The following is a 17,459-nucleotide window of genomic DNA, read 5'->3' as shown; positions in this document are numbered from 1 at the left end:
TAGATAGATAGATAGATAGATAGATAGATAGATAGATAGATAGATAGATAGATAGATAGATAGATAGATAGATAGATAGATAGATAGATAGATAGATAGCAGGGTTTATATTTAGATTGTGATCTTTTCCCTCATGTCCATTGTCTAATGTGCTGTTTGGACTAAATAAAAGAGGCCTTTGGTCAGTAATATTAAAAGTCCAGCCCAGGGGGCAGTTGCAGAATGGAAGAGTCCTCTGCGGTTGTTAAAAATATTCATAATACAGTGAAGAATCATTGCAGCCTTGCATATTACAGGAGAAATTAACCATTATGATGTTCCAGACTGAAACAGATCCATCTTCTTAAACTCATTGTTTTTGTGATGGTCACTTTAAATGTATAAAAACATTACCCTTTTTGGTTTGGTGATCAAGTGAATGACTGCATTGTTCTTTTTAATTACAAGGCAGGGGATAGAATAAATCAGATAACTGCCTTTGTCCTGCATGGTTATAACATTTTGTTAGCATTCTTTTATTGTAACCACCTTGTGACGACTGTTGTTGAGAACTGGTGCTATATGAAAATAAATCCGAACTGAAAGGAGCATTCAAATCGGATTCTTCCATAAAAAGAAAAGAAAAGCTGCAGTAAAGTATTTGTTGTGTTAAGGTCAGAAATGTTTCTTTGCATGATAAAGGTTATCACTTTCACTGACACGGAGTAACCTTTCCTTCTTAGAGGACAAGTGAACCCAGCCCATGCCAGCAAAAATCTGCCATTCACATGGCTATTTTACTTGCCTTTAACCATTTCCAGGGCACACAAACAAATGTGTAAAGTGTAATAGGAAAACAACAGCTGAGGTATTACTCAACCTGTATTACTCAACAAGAATAAGTCCTCTTCATGCATGCCTGGAAGCTTGAGAAAGCTTTAATGTGTCATGTACTGTTGGGACACGTCTGCAGATCCGTTCTCATGAATGATGTGACTTTGATGTGCATGGGCATTACTCAAAACTAGTTTTGCACTTTAGCACAGATAGTAATGCTGTAAGACTCTATGAATGTATGAAGTTGCTGGTGACTGGTCATTTTCTATCACCAATTAGCTTATACTGCTTAATAAAAAATTTAAGTACTTCTTTGAGATTACAGTTATGCTAGAATAATTTTACCATATGAGATAAAAAGAACATACAATGAAATGTTCCCATCTACATATTCCCACTACTGTATAAATCTTCCTTCCTCCTAACCTTAACAGGGAAATGCTCACATTTCCTTGTTCTCTTTTCCTTGTATGCATTCTTATGTGTAAATATGCAAAAGTGTAACTGTTTGCACACACTTAGTGTTCAATTGTATATGTGTGTACATCAAAGAGAGACATGAGAGCATATCAAGTCAACAGACAGAGTTTATTCATGTCGTGGCATCAAACAGCAGAAAGAGTTCCTCATTCGTCACTTTGACTTCTGACTTGATCCTTATGGAATTTCCTTGTTTGTTTTTTTTTAAATTATCATATTAAACCAATATTTTCAACCGTCTTGCCTTCTACTTCTCTGCCATAAAATTATGTGCACTTTTTGTTAAATATTCTGTATGACTTTATATATCTTTGTAAATGTTAGGGTTTTACTTGCCAATTCAGACCGAATCCCGTCCATGGATGTGTTTAGTACTGGAAAACATTAATATGTCCATTTAAACCAGTTAGCATCATTTGAACACGTATATATCTACCCTATTCAAAATAAAAGAAGATGAATGGAATAATAAAGAATGGCATTTCTGAATACAAACTACAAAATCTAAGTAGTATTACCATTACATTCATCAGCAGAGGATTATGGTTCTGAGTCTGAACTGATACCGGTGTTCAAAATAACATTTCTCTAAGAAAATCTATTGTTTGTGGTTCAAACGTTTCATCAAATGTAAAAAAGAAATTTGTTTAACCTTATTTGGGTGTTTTATCAAACAGAGCTAAACTTGCTGACAAGCCTAACTTGCCCACATGTAATAACCTGCTTATATGCACCTTTTTCAAGAATCTGTCACACTTGACAAAGCATTAGAGGTAAACTGCACAGATCACCTTTGGAGTGTTTTGCGGATTTAGTGCAAACGGCTACCAAGTATATTGTTAATCTTCAGTAGAGTTCTTCTTCATTGAGCATTTTCTGCTACACAAAAGGATCACAGTGCTACTTTAGAGCCAAGAACCATAGACGACCTTTTGTCAACAAAGCCTCGCGTGTCAACACATTAGCAGTTTGGCAGTGTCAGACTGTGTTTGCCTTCCTCTGAAATGTTGCAGCTGCCACAGACGGAAAAGTTGTTATAACTGCTGAGTGATGACATTACATCTAGAAAAAAAGAATCTCAAAGATTTTATATCCTGTTTATTTATGCCATAGATATGCCATGGGATGTTTGGGCATCGGAACATTGGTGTCATGGCATCAAGCCAGTCTGGAAATAAAACTTATCAAATGCCTGGTTTTGTAAAAAATGACAAATATGTCACTGGATTCAATGGAATTTAGTATATTTATTGTCCAGATGAGGCTGTAAAATTATGCTTTTTGTACCAAATGTGCAGGTCACAGGCATTTTACATATATATATATATATATATATATATATATATATGTGTGTGTGTGTTGATAGATGGATAGATAGATGTATATATCGACACTAAAATATGTAGGGTGATAACAAGTAGGAAATATTTATTGCACAAGAGCAGATCTGACTTGATAATCATACTATAGAAGTCAAACTTTCAATGCTCGAAAAGCTAAACCCACTGAAGCGTCAACAACTGCCTGATAACGGCTTAAATGTTTACTGCATTTCTCAAGAATGGAAACAGCTGATTGGAGGAGACAGCACAACGTGGTGAGTACTTTTTGCGTTTATGGTTCTCCTGTTCAAAACAAAATGCTTGATAGGAAGTCTGATATACCTTGAGCCTCTTTGTTCTTGTTCATCTTGTGTGGTGACATTTTATTGGATAAGGACAGGGCTCCTCAGTGGCAACAGAGAGGGGGGTGGGAGAAAAAAAATCCAGTGCCACGATAGGAGAGGAGGAAAAAATCTTTAAGCACCTGTAGCAAAACACAATGAGCAGTTTTGAAAACGGTAAAAGGAAGGAATTTTTCTAAAATGGGCCAAGTCACGTCTTCAAGGCATTCGAGATAGAGAGATGAAAGCAGCAGGGAGCGGAGGAAGTGGGGGTTGAGGAGGATTCACCTGGAGAGCTGGCTGTTATTGACACGATCTCAACCAGGCAAGACGCTCTGGAAACTGACTAAACATTGGCACTATGCCTCTGAGAAAACAGAGGGTTGTTGAGGGTGGCTGCAGCTGCAGACAGCTGTTTTGAACCACATCATCAAGCTGCTCTAAGAGAAAGGCAAGGCTCAAACAGGCAGATCTCAAAAAAGCAGGAAAGGGACAGGCCTTCTGATAGGTATTTTTCAGTGGCAGGTACAGCCAAGATTAACAGGAGGTTGATGTTATGCTTTACAGTCCAAAGGAACTGAGTAGCTCACTGTTAAGGAAAGAAGATAGAGCACAACAAGGCCCATTTCCTGTGACGTTCTTTGTGTTGAAGGCTCATTTACAAGCAGGGAACCTGAATGATGTGTTTACTGTGCCTAGGTCGTTTTTGTTTTGACTTGGGCGATAAGCACGATAGGCTGGATGTGTTGATAACAAATGTTTACGACTGTCTGGTGCGCAGGTGGCCACGATTCGCCCAGACAACAATGGAGGCAAACACCAAAAATGGCTACTCTCCAATAGAGGATGTTTTGTTTTTCGTTTTCTAAATAATAGTGCTGTCTTTTGGCATTCCGCTTGTACATTTACCGTAAGTTTAAGTTTAATCGCATTCTTTTTGGCCAAAAGAAGAAACTCTTTCGAAACATAAAGATACATTAACCATAAAAAAGGCAACAGGTATTTGGGAGATTATTTAGGGTTGAGATTTGCATTCCTGCTGGATTACAGTAAAAGGCAAATGAACTCAAACATCAAAATTCTTGTTTAAGGTAACTGTTGATCTCACTCGGTTATGAAATATGTTTTTTTTGTGCTGGAATGAAGGAAGGAATGACATTATTAAACAAGATATCTGGCCCCCGATAGTTTCAGCTGTTCCCTGCTATCCCTGCTGTTCAGACGCTATCTCAATCAGTGACCCACAGAAAAAGGCTAAACTTGTTAGCCTTTCATTTGTTGCTTGGTTTCCTGCACCAATCACTGGCCAACTGCTTCGTTAAGTCCTCGCAGTTCAGTGGAGTAAAACAAAAATACAAACAAAATCAGGCTGCCGCATTTCAGATGTTCATTTGGCACAGGCACAGCTCGTACTTTCTCATGTACTCTCACTCTAATTTGAGCTGGCATCGGTTTTCAAACCTTTTATTTATCCAGGGAGGCTTTTGCCGAGCACGCTTGCTGTTTTTTCGGCAACGCCCTGCTTCACGTTCACACATGGGAGCTGTAGTCATCAGTTTTTATGGATAAAAAAAGGTATTGCTCTGTCCTACTCATACAGTTTGATGGTATCTTACCTTTGGGTGGTTTGAAACTTTAATGTGTAATCATAGCCAATTCCCATGAGGCTAACTACATCCCTAAAATCATAAAGTATTATTGCACAGTTTTCATAATGGTGACAAACAACAACAGGAAGTGAGTGAGGGAACCCAACAAGACAATAAGAGGCAAGAAAAACGGAGAGGTTTGTCATCTTTTCAAAAAGTCACAATATTATTTAATATAAAACACCTTTAAATTCGACATAATGAGGAATCCGTGATCAGGGCTTTCACCAATCCACTACCATTTGAACACTGCAGTTGGGGAGGAGATCCACCTTAGCAGCCGCTGACTTCAATGGTACATCCGAGTGCACACAGAAAAGGGTTGAAACATGCATTTACTACATTGTTACAAAGTCAAAAGCGAAAACACGAGGTCTCTTTTTGCCATTATTGGCAAAGAGTCTCTCTGCCACCTTGTGAGGGATCCAGAGGCAAAAGAGGGTACAGTCTTGACAGTTGGGCATGTACAGAGGTGTCCATTTGTTTCCTGGCACTTAGGGATAAAGTGCCCTCTTCTCTTTTAGACCGACAGCTGAAGGGAGAGCGGAAACTTGGTGTAAGGCAGGAAATTACTCAACATGCTTTAGATATTTAAGATAACAGTTTTAGACTTGCTTAGTTTTGACAAACATCAATGTAAGTGCGGCTCCTGTGCTGTGAAGTCCGCAAACAGTGTTTTGCAGGTCTGGTCAGTAACCGATAGCTGTGTCTTTCTCTCTACACACTCTTCCCCACCATGTTGCTGGTAACGATCAATGAGTGAATAAGCACATTGTCCATTATTTGATTTGATTTTTTTTTCCAAAGTAAGCATCCTGCATCTATGATATCCCAAAATGGTTCTGAGTTTTTGAATGTCAGTCTTGGAAGAAATTCCTCTCTTGTGTCCATTCACACTCACGACACTTTGATCAAGACATTCTGTTTTCTGCCCTTCCCTCCCTTTCTCTTCTAAACACACACACGCACACTCACACACGCTCACACTACAGATGCTACAGAGGTGACGGAGGTCACCTTATTGTCTTCTGCCCAGGGCTGCAGGTTCTGCAGGGCGTAGAGGGAGGAGTTGTGCAGGCAGAGTGGGTCCGGCTGCAGTGGCTGGCTCAACGTCTTCTGGAAAGCTTCCTGCTGAAGTTGCAGCATCAGCCGGTTGGCCTGCTGCCTCTCAGCCTCCCTCTCCTCTGCAGTCTGTCTCCTGGGTGAAAGGAGGAGACAAAGGAGAGCAAAGGAGGATTTAAGACCAATATAATGTTTCTTTTTATGGCGATTGTACACAGTATCGACTTGTACCACGTGCCAGAGCGTTTTAGCAGTGTGCTATGCTTTAATAAAGAAACAGTGGGATTCTCTCCCTCCTTCTTTCTTTACTTTTTAAACAGACACCATATGTAGAATAGATCTGCAATTCTGTATTAGGTGCTTCTGTTAAAATTTTCCTGGATAAGTTAGCATATCCAGGGCTCATTTATTGTCATTTCTAATTGACAAAACCAAGAAAAAGCTGGCAGTCTTTGGTACTGGTGGTGAAGAATTTCAATCATATGCTGCAATGCCTGAAAATAACAAGAAAAAAATATATAGATAGATAGATATATATATATAGTAAAAAGCCACTGATCAAAGAAGTCAAAGGAATCAAGGAAAAAAAAAAGCTTTTAGCGATCAGATGAGATTGCAAATTTCATAATAAATCATGTGGATTTGCAAATTGCCTGTTTTTTCTTCTGTCTTTGTACTACACCTGTGCCAGATACTCCTTCTGCTTTTGGCTACACGACAGCTGATCAAGATGAGTGACAGGTGTTGCTGAAGGAACGTGACTAATAGAGGGGGAAGACATACAAAGCACTTCCTGCCTCAAGGTGAAAAGTTGCATCTGTTTCTTTTCTTTTCAAAGAAACGACTCCGCACATCCTGTATATGCGCTGTGCTGATATCAACATTTGCTGCGTTGAAAAGTCGTGCGTCTTCCTAAAAAAAACAGCCTGTTTTGTAGCGTTTATGTTGGAAAACCTCCAGAGTGAACTGGTGTTTTAGTACTCAACAAAAAGTACACTTCTATTTCAATTTAAATAGTGAATGTAAATACTTTTGGCAATTTACTTGAATTACTTTACAAAGGCAAGCATATCTATAAACAGTGGAACATTTTACTCTATCAGTCTTGAAAATTTCTTATTACCATAACAGAATAATTCATGGTGATTTATTTACGGACATTTGGAAATGATATGTTAAACGACATGTAATAAATGTTCAATTCTCTTAAAAATATAAAGCAAAATACAAATGGCAGCTAGAAATCACCAGCATAAGCACACCTCTAAAAACACTCTTTCAAGCACGCCAACCTCCATCCATTAGCCACACATTATTGTTAACAGCATTATCATAATCTGATTCCCTGGCTGTTGATTTGATCATCCTCTTGTTACTCGCGTAGTCGTCACACAAAGACATCCCTCATGCTCATCCTATCAGGTGCACACTACAGGGAAATGGCATAAATCTCAGCAAAAGTAGGAAATCAGAAAAGCGAGTTAAGCCAATTCCCTTGTTACTCGTGACATGCTGTTCAGTCTGCTGTTTATTTTAAGCAAATTCATTTTTACTGCACTTTGTAGTGGAAACTGTGCATTAGCATTTTATGGCTTAAGGACATGATTGCTGCAGGGTTTTTTTTTCTTCTATAAATGCATTTTTTTAAAGAAAATGTAAATGAACATCCTTAAACCAAAATTCTATATTATACTTTAATTTACAACAAAGAAGGCAGTGATTTTTAACTGTTTTCTTTAACTTTTAAATAGAAAATCATTCGAAAAAGCTTTAAAGCCATTTACACATAAAAACCCTTAGGGTAATGACTTAAGGTAATTTAGCTGTGTGTAATATGCGTTTGAAATATGTATCCTGCTCCTTTAACAAGGGGCAGGGCATCATAATTTGATTTCCTACTCATTTACTTTCAAATGGCTATAAACAACAGTTAGAATGAAGTGAATGAGTGTGTGTTTTTTTCATGGACTCGGCAGTCAATTTCTCCTGTGAGTGTTTCAGTATTGCTTTGGACAGCAGGTTTCTAAAAGGCCTTTCAGGAGGCTCAGGAGTAATTGTGCTTGGTCAAGTGAACTGGCCTCAACTGGCAGCTAAGCTAAGCAAAATAGGTGTTGTGTTGTACAACTCCTTCAATGCAATGTGGGCCATTTTACTTGTCTTCAAAGTAAGACACCAGTAAGCATTTTTGGACGCAAGTGTAAAACAGAGACACATTCTGTAATGTCAGTTTGTGGGACAAGAAGATTTGTAATTCTGCGCAAACATCCTGTCCTAATGAAGTCAAAAACCATCAAGGCCTGTTTGTTTTGCTTAAGTATATAGTGGGATGCAAAAAAAAAGCAAGACGTGACACGTAGAACGGAGAACTATGTTACTTTAGCATCCAATAACACCCTGCTGTAATCTTACCGCCATTTTGTCCGCCTGTTTTGAAACCAGGTCTTAACTTGTGCATCCGTCATCTTCAGTGCCTTGGCCAGGGTGGCACGCTCGGCCGATGCCAGGTACTTCTGTCGGTGAAAACGTTTCTCAAGCTCACAGATCTGCACCCGGCTGAAGGAGGTGCGAGGCTTTTTCCTCTTAGGTGGCGTCCGGTTCTGGTACGGGTGGCCGATTCGACGGGTCACAGAAAAGGGCGAGAGGGCAGCTGAAAGAGGGAGGAAAAAGAGGATTAATTTGTCTGATGAGTGTTTTAAATTTGTAAAATTCTAGAGGTTTACCATGAATGCTTGATTGGTTACTTATTTCCATTTCTAAGCTGGAGTGACCTGTTCTTCTGAATTATAAATGCATTTCCCCTGAGGATTTATTTCTATAGACTCATAAACCTAGCTAGCTGTCCATTCCTTGGTAAGATAAAAATTATTGTTCATTTGCTGCTAACTGAAAAAAAAAGCTATGATGTTTGGGGAGTCTTAAGAGATGGCCTAGAAGCTGCCAACTGAAGAAGATAACGTCACTGCCACATTTTCCATTTCTGAAGAGCACGCTGAGATGTGCAAACAGAAAATCCAAGGAAAAAGTAATTGAGGCAGAAGTAGAAAAATAGTATGTGAATTATCACTTCAAAATTTAAAGTGCTAGAGGATAAAGACGTGAAAAATACTGACGCATATTAAGATTTCAAATGCTGTTTTAAATCCAGTTTATACTTTCTGGTGGCACACGATGGTGGCTCTTAACAATTAGATACAGGTGAGGTTTTTTGGTGGGGGAGAGGGGGTGACTCACCTGGGCAAGCACCCTTTGGAAAAGGATAGTCTGCTAGAAGGCCATTGCCGTCTCGCAGGTGGGCAAGCTCGGGGTAATAACATTTGGCTAATGTCTCCACCGTGCTCCAGACAGGGACCCTGCCGATGTCTCCCTTGGGGAGAGGACAGAGGGATCCGGTGGCCCCCGGCCCCCCTGTGGCCTCTCCAGCTCGGCTCTCCTCTGCCTGCTCCCCTAAAGGAAAGGGAGACACAGTGAGGTCCCGCATCTGGAGCACAGCAGCAGCTGCCGCCGGGCGGGCACCGACGCATAGCAGCTAATCACATGAAGGGGCCTAAATGATGAACAGAGTCTACTTTAATGCCATTTGCTTCTAGTCTCTTAAGTTAGCATTTGGAGATCTTTAGCTAAGAAATGAGATATATGCCATTCAGAAAAAAAATAAGTGACATCTAGCAGGATTACACAGATAAATCAAGCCCTGGCTGACCAATCAAAAACCTACAGCCAAGGTCATCCTCTGACAATGTGATGAAGCTCCATAAGTACTATTCACAGACCTACATAATATAATTGTAAGCCTAACAAAACACAATTTCTGAAGGAAAGTAGATTTTGGTGGGTCTTTTTTCATCACAATAATTACATTTAAAAAATATTTGATATTTGCAAAATGTCTTGGAGCACAAACATGAAGCGTGTGTCATTACAACTCAAGCAATAACCTCAATTTGCAATTGTGTAACTTCTTGCACAGTGACATCATTTTTTGCAGAATAGGCTGTCATAAACTTTACACGCATTACTATTTAGAATATAGACACTTTATAATAAATGCTATTTCAAAGTATTGTTGTATTGTCTTACTTTGTCTCTTGTCGCTTAGTCACTGTTCCTTCTCAAAAATATAAACTGCAGTTTTGCACTGTAAGGGTGTACATTGTGTTTTTCTTCACTCTCTGCCTCAGTGCCTCGTGGTTCTTTTTCAACTGCCGGGTATTAATAACAACTTATCTTCTTGCATCATAAAATATCTATGAATCCTGTCTATTTTGTCAGCCATGGGTAAACAGAAGATCGATAAATGTAATGAGATCGTTGGCCATAGATCCACTCCCAGGCCACCTTCTCATTCTGAATGGAAATCAGCAGAAGAAAAGAGAAAAAAAAATACTTTCTGTCTTCTCTCCTTCTCTCTCTATCTCTATGTCATCCGTCCCCAGCAAGCTGTTTTGCCTGCTGTCTAACAGGGTGTTTATTTGTTTTTGTTTTGTCAGAAAAGCTCACCAGGAGCCAAAATGAATATGAAAACATCTGCATAGGTGTCCCCTCAGGGTTACGTGCTGCTCCTGCTGCTGCTCCTCCTGCTGCTGCTGTTCTCAGAGTTTTCAGCGACTTGAAAATTCATTTGCTATACAGACGATGACAATTTGGATGTAAAATAGAACATGAAGTTATTACGCACTTGGCAGTCATTTCAAGGGAGCCGCCAACGTCCCCTGATGGTGCTGAACATGAGTGGCAAATTGAAGCGTACACAAACAAATGATTTGTAAAGTAAAGATGAATAGCAACTATGCACTGTTACGGTAGGTCACATAAAGTTAACATCACGTAAGTGCAAATTAGTAGCACAGATTTAGTGTCTGAAGTGAAAATGTGCTACAGTTATTGGCTTTTGCATGGATTTATAGTGACCATGACCTCTTCGTTCTCTCTCATTATTATTTTTAATCTTCTATGTTAATATTCTTATAACAATTTCACGTTATGTGCTGCTCTGATGCTCAATAATAATAAAAAATGGTAATTGTACCCCTCCAATATTCCTTTTGGGACTTAGACCGGCATCTGTAGTATTTAATCACGAGTTTCTAATGACAAAATCCCCAAGATATTTCTATAACACTACTATAGGTGCTCACAATGGACTGGAGCACCTCCACAGTCCTTAATACTGAATTATACGGCCCTTATTGGACTTCATAGTGTGTTTCTAAATCTCCTGTAAAGCCACATTCTTGCATTAACTTTAAAGTGGAGTCTTAAATGTACAGCACATATGTTAAGCAACATATCATTTTTGCTTTTTGTGTCATTGCCCAAATCTATTTGGAGCTTTATGGGTCCCACAGAGAAAGCAAGCGTGCCTGTTGTTGCTCCCAGCGGCAGGTCTGGCTAACTAATACAGTATTAGATGGCTATTTCAGGCCATCTGTGGGCTAAGTAATGGGCCAGGCACATACAAGCACGTTCAGAGGCAACCTAACATGCAGCAGCACCCTTTAGACCTGACAAGTACAGCAAGGCTTTGCTTTACAGTGTGCAAAATCCTGATAAATATATGATCCAGTGGTGTGATACCCCACCAGACATGTTTAATGCTTTTTTTTTTCTTTGGTTTTACTCCATATGCCTTCAGGTTTATCCATTACTATAATTATCGAGACTGTGAACTGCAGTATAGAATCAAAATGAATCATGCAATGTGCTGGATTTTAAGCCAAACCAATTAAGAATGCCCTTGCTCAATTGCATCAGTGAGTCGGTTAGTTTAGTGACAGTCAGTGTAAACTAGCTGGATATAACTGGATTATAAGTAATATGTTACAAATAATAGTACCAAAAATTAAAGCCATATGGAATAACAAATATATTAGTCAAAATTTTATAAATCTGAAATATATCAGAAATACTGATGGCAGTAATTTGTATCTGGAGAAGAATACCACTCCTATACAGATTCCAAATGTAAGGGTATAATAAGTCCCACGAGCTTAGAGCTTCCACAATTAGGAAATGAGTTATTAAATAAAGCTGTAAAACATAATTATTTTTCTAATAATTAATTGTTTTCCTATAGCTCGGAAAACAGTTAAGCAGTCTGTATGTGGCCATTATCCCCAACAAAAAAGCGATCATGTAAGTGTTCCCATGAAACAAAGAAAATGAAAAGAATCACCAGCAACCAAAAATAAATGCTGCAAAACACATTGCACATTTTGTTCCCCCTCTTCATCAAATGGAAAAGAAAATGGGTGCGAATGCTAAATCTGTTGCCTGGATAACACAATTTAGCATAAGCATATCAAAAAATAAAATGCTACCGTGGAGAATATGTTTGCCATAATAAAACCACTTATACTTAATAACACTTCCCGGTGACAGCGCCTCCCGTCCCCACGGCGGATATTACCTTTGTAGCAATCTAATAAATATATCCGTGAAGGATTCTAAAGGGGATATTGAAATATAACATGAACATATATTGCTATTTATTACACTATACGCAACAAAAAGCAGGGATACTGTCTTTTGTCACACGGAAAATCAGGCCAGCGTGGAAGCAAAAGGGCAGGAGCGGGTTCAGCTCTGAAATAAAATCATATTTTTTTGGCACTGCTGCCATTTACACCCAGACACAGATATACAGAAGAGAAAAGGCGCTTTAATTATATTTCTTTTATTTCTGTTAGGTGGTCTACAGTGAAAGACGCTGTATTATTGCTCTGTTTATTGTCAAAATGTCTAAACAATTCAAAGAACATATTATTATGTACTTTGATCCTTCAACAAAGATTACAAATTTCTATTAGATTATTATTATTATTAGTAGTAGTAGTAGTAGTAGTAGTAATCACTAGTGGTAAAAGGCTTGGTTTCTTAAAATTAGTACATATTTTACTTGACATTTTGTGCTGTAAAGCCCACTTTTCATTTCACTATCCATTATATTTTTCTTCAGTTACTAACTAGTCTTAATTTTCATTACATATTATTGTGCTGTGTTTTATGTTATTAATGTATTATTTTTTAATTCGTTTCTGACGTAAAAAAATAATAATGTGAAAAAAATAACATTACAAATAAATCTATATAGACGGGTTTGTTTATTTTTTTGAGCAGAGTACATTGAAAAATAAAGGTGGCTACTGTTAGCCTCCGACTACTACTGCTGCTGTTGCTGCTATAGTTGTGCGTGTGTACTTTTACGCACGGTGCGGCTTTATGTATGATTTTATTCTTCTCTGGTTGATTTTTGCCTACATGTTCAGGAACAGCAGATGGAAAATAGCAGCTAGCTAACCCTGGTGAACTTATTTTAATTCTTCACTCGTCCTTCAGAAATAAATAAAAATAAAATAACACATAAATTAGTTGCAATAAAATAGCCTGACGCACAACATTTTAGGCCTGTAAGCGCTGAGTGAATACACAGAGGAGTGGGTGACCACCAAGGATTCATCAGTAGGCTACATGAAGTGTATCTTTACAGATGGATAAATGATGCCCCTATAACCCGTAAATCTTTTGCGACAGTCCAATCCAGCTTACTGTGATTAATAACACGAGTTTGTGCCATGTGGGAGGCATCCCGGCGTGAAAAATGAGAATCTATTGTCGAAGTTAACAGGTTTCGTTTACATCTCTGCAAGAAAAAAAAGAAAGAAATCCTGCCATGAATGCCAGAGCTGGAAGCATTTGGCAACATGTTTAGCTGTTTAAAGCTGCACGGGACCGTTTTTCTCCTCCGGTTTCAACTTGGAAGGCGAAAAGGAAAAACAAGAAACAAGGAGAAACATTTAAAACGGTGCTCTACCCATCAGGATAGATGATAGTCCATTTGATTTACGGCCTTTTATAGGAAACAGAGCAGGCTAAATCTGGAGTGTTTGTGTGTGTATATCTGAATGTGTGTGTGTGTCTGCGCGCGCGTGTGTGTGTGTGTGTATGTGTGGATAGTGCTACTGTAGCTACTGCTGTAGCTGTTCCTGCTGCTGGTGATCTTTGGCTGATCAATACAGAGGAAAGATATAAGCTGCGAAATAATTACAGCGACACAAAGCTGAGAGAAATTAAACGAGGGGCCCTCGGTGACTATGAGTAAAATTGATAAGCCTATTTACACTGTATCTTTTTGCAGATGACATATCGTCCCCCGGTATTTAATAATTAATCAGGTAGAAAGAACTGAAGAGTGAATATTTAATGCATGGAGAGGAGGGGGCGTGCGCGCGCAAATCCATGATGTTCTTCCTTTATAGCAATGAGGTCATGAGAAAAATATAAGCTGAACCACCCCTCCCCCACCCAAAAAAAGAAAACAGAGAACGCAAAAATCGTTTTTATGAAATACGTTTACCTATCTCAGCATATTCCATTAAAATTTTATTGGCAATCGTTTTTTTTTTTTTTTTACCATTTTCTCACTGAGAATTATCTTTCGTATGTTTTTCATATAATTTATTATAAACAATATATAGTCGTTATACTAGAAAAGAACTTATCTTCAATTGCATTACATTTCATTATTTAAATAAGCATACATATAATATTTAAATAAGTAAAGCAAATATCTCATTTTGGATTGAGAAGGAAACAAATAAAAAAAACGATGTCAGCCTTTAAGTAGCATCTGATTCTGATAGTGTTGAAGGGCGTGTGGGATTTTGGGAACAAAAATGGCTGCATGTGTTTGCAGACACCTGAATAAAAAAAATAGGCAGGAATTATGTAACTCATCGTGGGTATTAAAAGCCCAAATGGCACAAAAATCGACTTCGGTGAATTTCATTTTTAAGGAAAAAAATAAAAGCAGCTGGTTCTGAAAGAAGTAAAATTGGAAATAAAAACTACAAATTTAAAAAAAAACCCCACTGAAGTCTACATATAGTCTGCTAGAGTAAGTCTGCAAGCAATATTGTAGCTGTTGTCCAATTATAGCCTAATTTACTCAGCTCAAATAATAATAATAATAATAATAATAATAATAATAATAATAATAATAATAATAATAATAATAATAATAATAATAATACATTCTTGTTTAGAATTTAACATGTCATATATTGTTACTACGGTGACTCATCTTCTTGCTTTCTCAATTGGCTCTCCGGGAGAGGGGGAAAAAATCATTCATCCTCATGAAAAAACGGGGGACGTCGTTATCCGTCATCCGCTGTAAATGGAGAGTGATGGTCCAATACTGATTCATCAGCATGTCCGAGTCAATTTCTCCACTCGTTTATCAGACTGCCCTTCCAGCATAATAAAACTGACTGTGTGCGCATATATGATTCGTTATAGATTACAACCTAAAGATGAAATCATCAGCGCCACTTTGTTGAGCCATTATAGGCCCACTTCACGCTTCGTCGGTCGGAGGTTGTTTTCAACACAAGTGTTAGTGAATTCATAATTTCCTCTTTAGTGGCTGTGAGGAAAATATTCACTTTTTTGGTGGTAAATAACGAGGTCTTGCTTTCTGACCTACTATGTCTGTGTTCATGAAAAACATTAAACTACAAGTGTTGTGGGACCAGGATAAGATTTATTCTTTACCTGTTAATCTGTCCTTGGCGAATCTTCTGCTGCTTTCCATCCACGGAAATGTGAAGTTTGCTGCATTCCCCATTCCCATCCCCGGCATCGAGGGGATGCCGGGTCCGATGCCCGGTGGATGCGTCGATGGGGGTGGATGAGGAGCAGCAGCGGCGGGTGGCGGTGGCGGAGGCGGCATGGGCCTGTGCGCCGGCACCCGAATTACCCCACCTGCACCTCCAGAGTTCACGTTAACGTTCATGTTCATGTTCATACTGACGTTCATGTTCATGTTGACATTATAGGAGCCGGCTAAACCCGCTGCTGCTGCCATGGAGCAGGCCGGGTTGTAGACGCTGTTGTACCCGTTGCTGTAGACATTAGAGGCCAGCGCGTAATCCGGGTCACCGGTCCGGTTAGGGAGCATGCAGCCGCTGGACTGGTCCGAGCTGTTGAGGATCTGGTCGATGCCGAAGCTGATGGGTTCATGCTGCTGCTGGTGAGTCTGGTTCACCTCCTCGATCCCAGTGTGCTCCATAGTTTTTGTTCGTAATGTGCTTGTCAGTATATTGTATCAGCGCACGGATGTGTTTTTCACATATAGCAATTCACGCCTTTGGAAATGAAGTATTTGGATGTAGTCTGCCGTGGTGAGCTTTTTTTTTTTTTTTTTTTTTTTTGCTTTCGAGCATCGACACGGGCCTGTTCTACTCCCAGGAAACCAATAAGGTGTCCAGCGCTATCCAAAATCTTCCCATTATTTTTTGTCCAACAGTGGGATCGGGTGTTCCCTAAATTAAATGCCTATCCGTCGGACTAAGAAATACCGTATCCATCTTTAATAGCGAGTTCTTTCCAACTGAATTAGATACAAGGCAGCTTTACAACAAGAAAAACAGTCGATAAATGCCAAATGGCTATCCCGAGTAGCCTACTTACTGAGAAAAATCCGAGATTTTGGGGGGGAGGCACCTCTCTGGAGAGACTTGATGCGCTTTGTTCGCCTACTCGGGCAAAGACGATCCATACGCTGGGGTCACGATAGGATAACCAAGCTCGTCGCATCAAAATGGAGCTGAAGACAAAACAAAACAACCCCGAAGAAGCGAAACGAAGCGCTGACCTCGCAGGCGTGTTTATTAATTGGAGGGGAGCGCGGAAGAGTGCTCTGTAGTGCTGAATGGTGAAGTGCGTTTCAGCAGGTGAGACTACCCTCTGCGTAAAAGCTGCCATTCGGTCCTCCAGCCAACCCTCCTTCCCTCCCTCTCTTCTTCCCTCCCTCCTCCACGGTAGGACAGTTGTTTTGCTCGGATGTCTTAAAGAAACCGCAGCTTTTTATTTTTTATTCAGCTCTTCTGGTTTCAAATGCAAGGTTTCGTGCATTTAGTGGAACTGAGGCCCGCGTCAAGTGGCTACTTTCACCTTAATGCTCCTCTACGTATCAGAGATTTGAGAACTATGCTAGGTCTTCAGGAATGATAATATTTTTTCAGTTTTAAGAAAGTAAATTATTTAACAAAAATCAAAATTGAACAACAGTGGGGGACAAAATCACAGGACAAAAAAAATGAACATTGCTGTCTGTGAACATAATCTAAAGATTTATGTAAATATTTCCCACAATAACATTATGAGCTTTGGTGAGTTTATGACAGCAAATGGTCTGATAATCATTATCTTTATGTTATGACCAAGGTTTTCAAATCAGTGCTCTCTGTTAGGATTTTATTCTTTCCCCAAGGAAACCTGCTGCTGGACATGATTTGGAACAGAACTTAATAGCAAGTGGACGCTTTAAGGAAAACAACAGTTTACTCTTCAATTAATCCTACTTTATGTGTAATCCACGAAACCACTTAAACTACATACACAGTGACACATATTCCGCCAGAGTTTGTTGGTACCATCATTTATCCATTATTCACCAATATTCTAACCAGTAGAAACGGACAGAAGATCAAAAGAAGTGACAGCGAGCTGTGTGGTATCTCCGCTGATTTGATGGCAGCTGATAGCAGTACAATTTATCCTAAATGAAACAACAAACTGTGAGCAAGTGTAAAGGTGCTTGTTGCGCGTTTGCGCACAATGAAGTCATAAATCTCAGATTTTGATGTGATCACTGTAGGCGCTGATAGTCTCATTCCAATACACACGATCACAAAACTAGATAGATAGATAGATAGATAGATAGATAGATAGATAGATAGATAGATAGATAGATAGATAGATAGATAGATAGATAGATAGATAGATAG

General features: G+C 39.1%; 1 protein-coding gene across 2 annotated transcripts; it reads right to left on the bottom strand.

Annotated features, from left to right (window-relative positions):
- Nucleotides 1-2,670: 2,670 nt before the first annotated feature.
- On the bottom strand, nt 2,671-16,456 carry tlx2 (T cell leukemia homeobox 2). 2 transcript variants are annotated; one of them, XM_005924078.3, is made up of 5 exons: nt 15,223-16,455; nt 8,902-9,114; nt 8,080-8,317; nt 5,626-5,806; nt 2,671-5,140 (listed from the first exon to the last, which is right to left on the bottom strand). In XM_005924078.3, exons 1-5 carry the CDS (start codon nt 15,737-15,739, stop codon nt 5,129-5,131), a joined length of 1,161 nt encoding a protein of 386 aa, XP_005924140.1. In that variant the 5' UTR covers nt 15,740-16,455; the 3' UTR covers nt 2,671-5,128. The 2 variants fall into 2 exon arrangements, with proteins under 2 accessions (XP_005924140.1, XP_005924141.1); XM_005924079.2 differs by lacking the exon at nt 8,902-9,114 and having other exon boundaries at nt 2,671-5,806; nt 15,223-16,456.
- Between the last annotated feature and the right edge of the window lie 1,003 nt (nt 16,457-17,459).

The sequence above is a fragment of the Haplochromis burtoni genome, unplaced genomic scaffold (assembly GCF_018398535.1).
Source record: "Haplochromis burtoni strain Fernald_Lab_line unplaced genomic scaffold, NCSU_Asbu1 Contig_73, whole genome shotgun sequence".
NCBI lineage: Eukaryota > Metazoa > Chordata > Actinopteri > Cichliformes > Cichlidae > Haplochromis > Haplochromis burtoni.
The sequence above is the reverse complement of the archived record's forward strand: the minus strand, read 5'-3'. Positions and strand labels throughout refer to the sequence as shown.

Excerpts from the sequence above, each read along its gene's own strand:
- tlx2 (XM_005924078.3), bottom strand. The coding sequence starts at position 15,739 with ATGGAGCACACTGGGATCGAGGAGGTGAACCAGACTCACCAGCAGCAG. Across the intron at positions 9,115-15,222 it reads CGCCAAGGACAGATTAACAG|GGGAGCAGGCAGAGGAGAGC; the intron begins GTAAAGAATAAA and ends CCTTTCCTTTAG. Across the intron at positions 8,318-8,901 it reads TCCAAAGGGTGCTTGCCCAG|CTGCCCTCTCGCCCTTTTCT; the intron begins GTGAGTCACCCC and ends TCCCTCTTTCAG.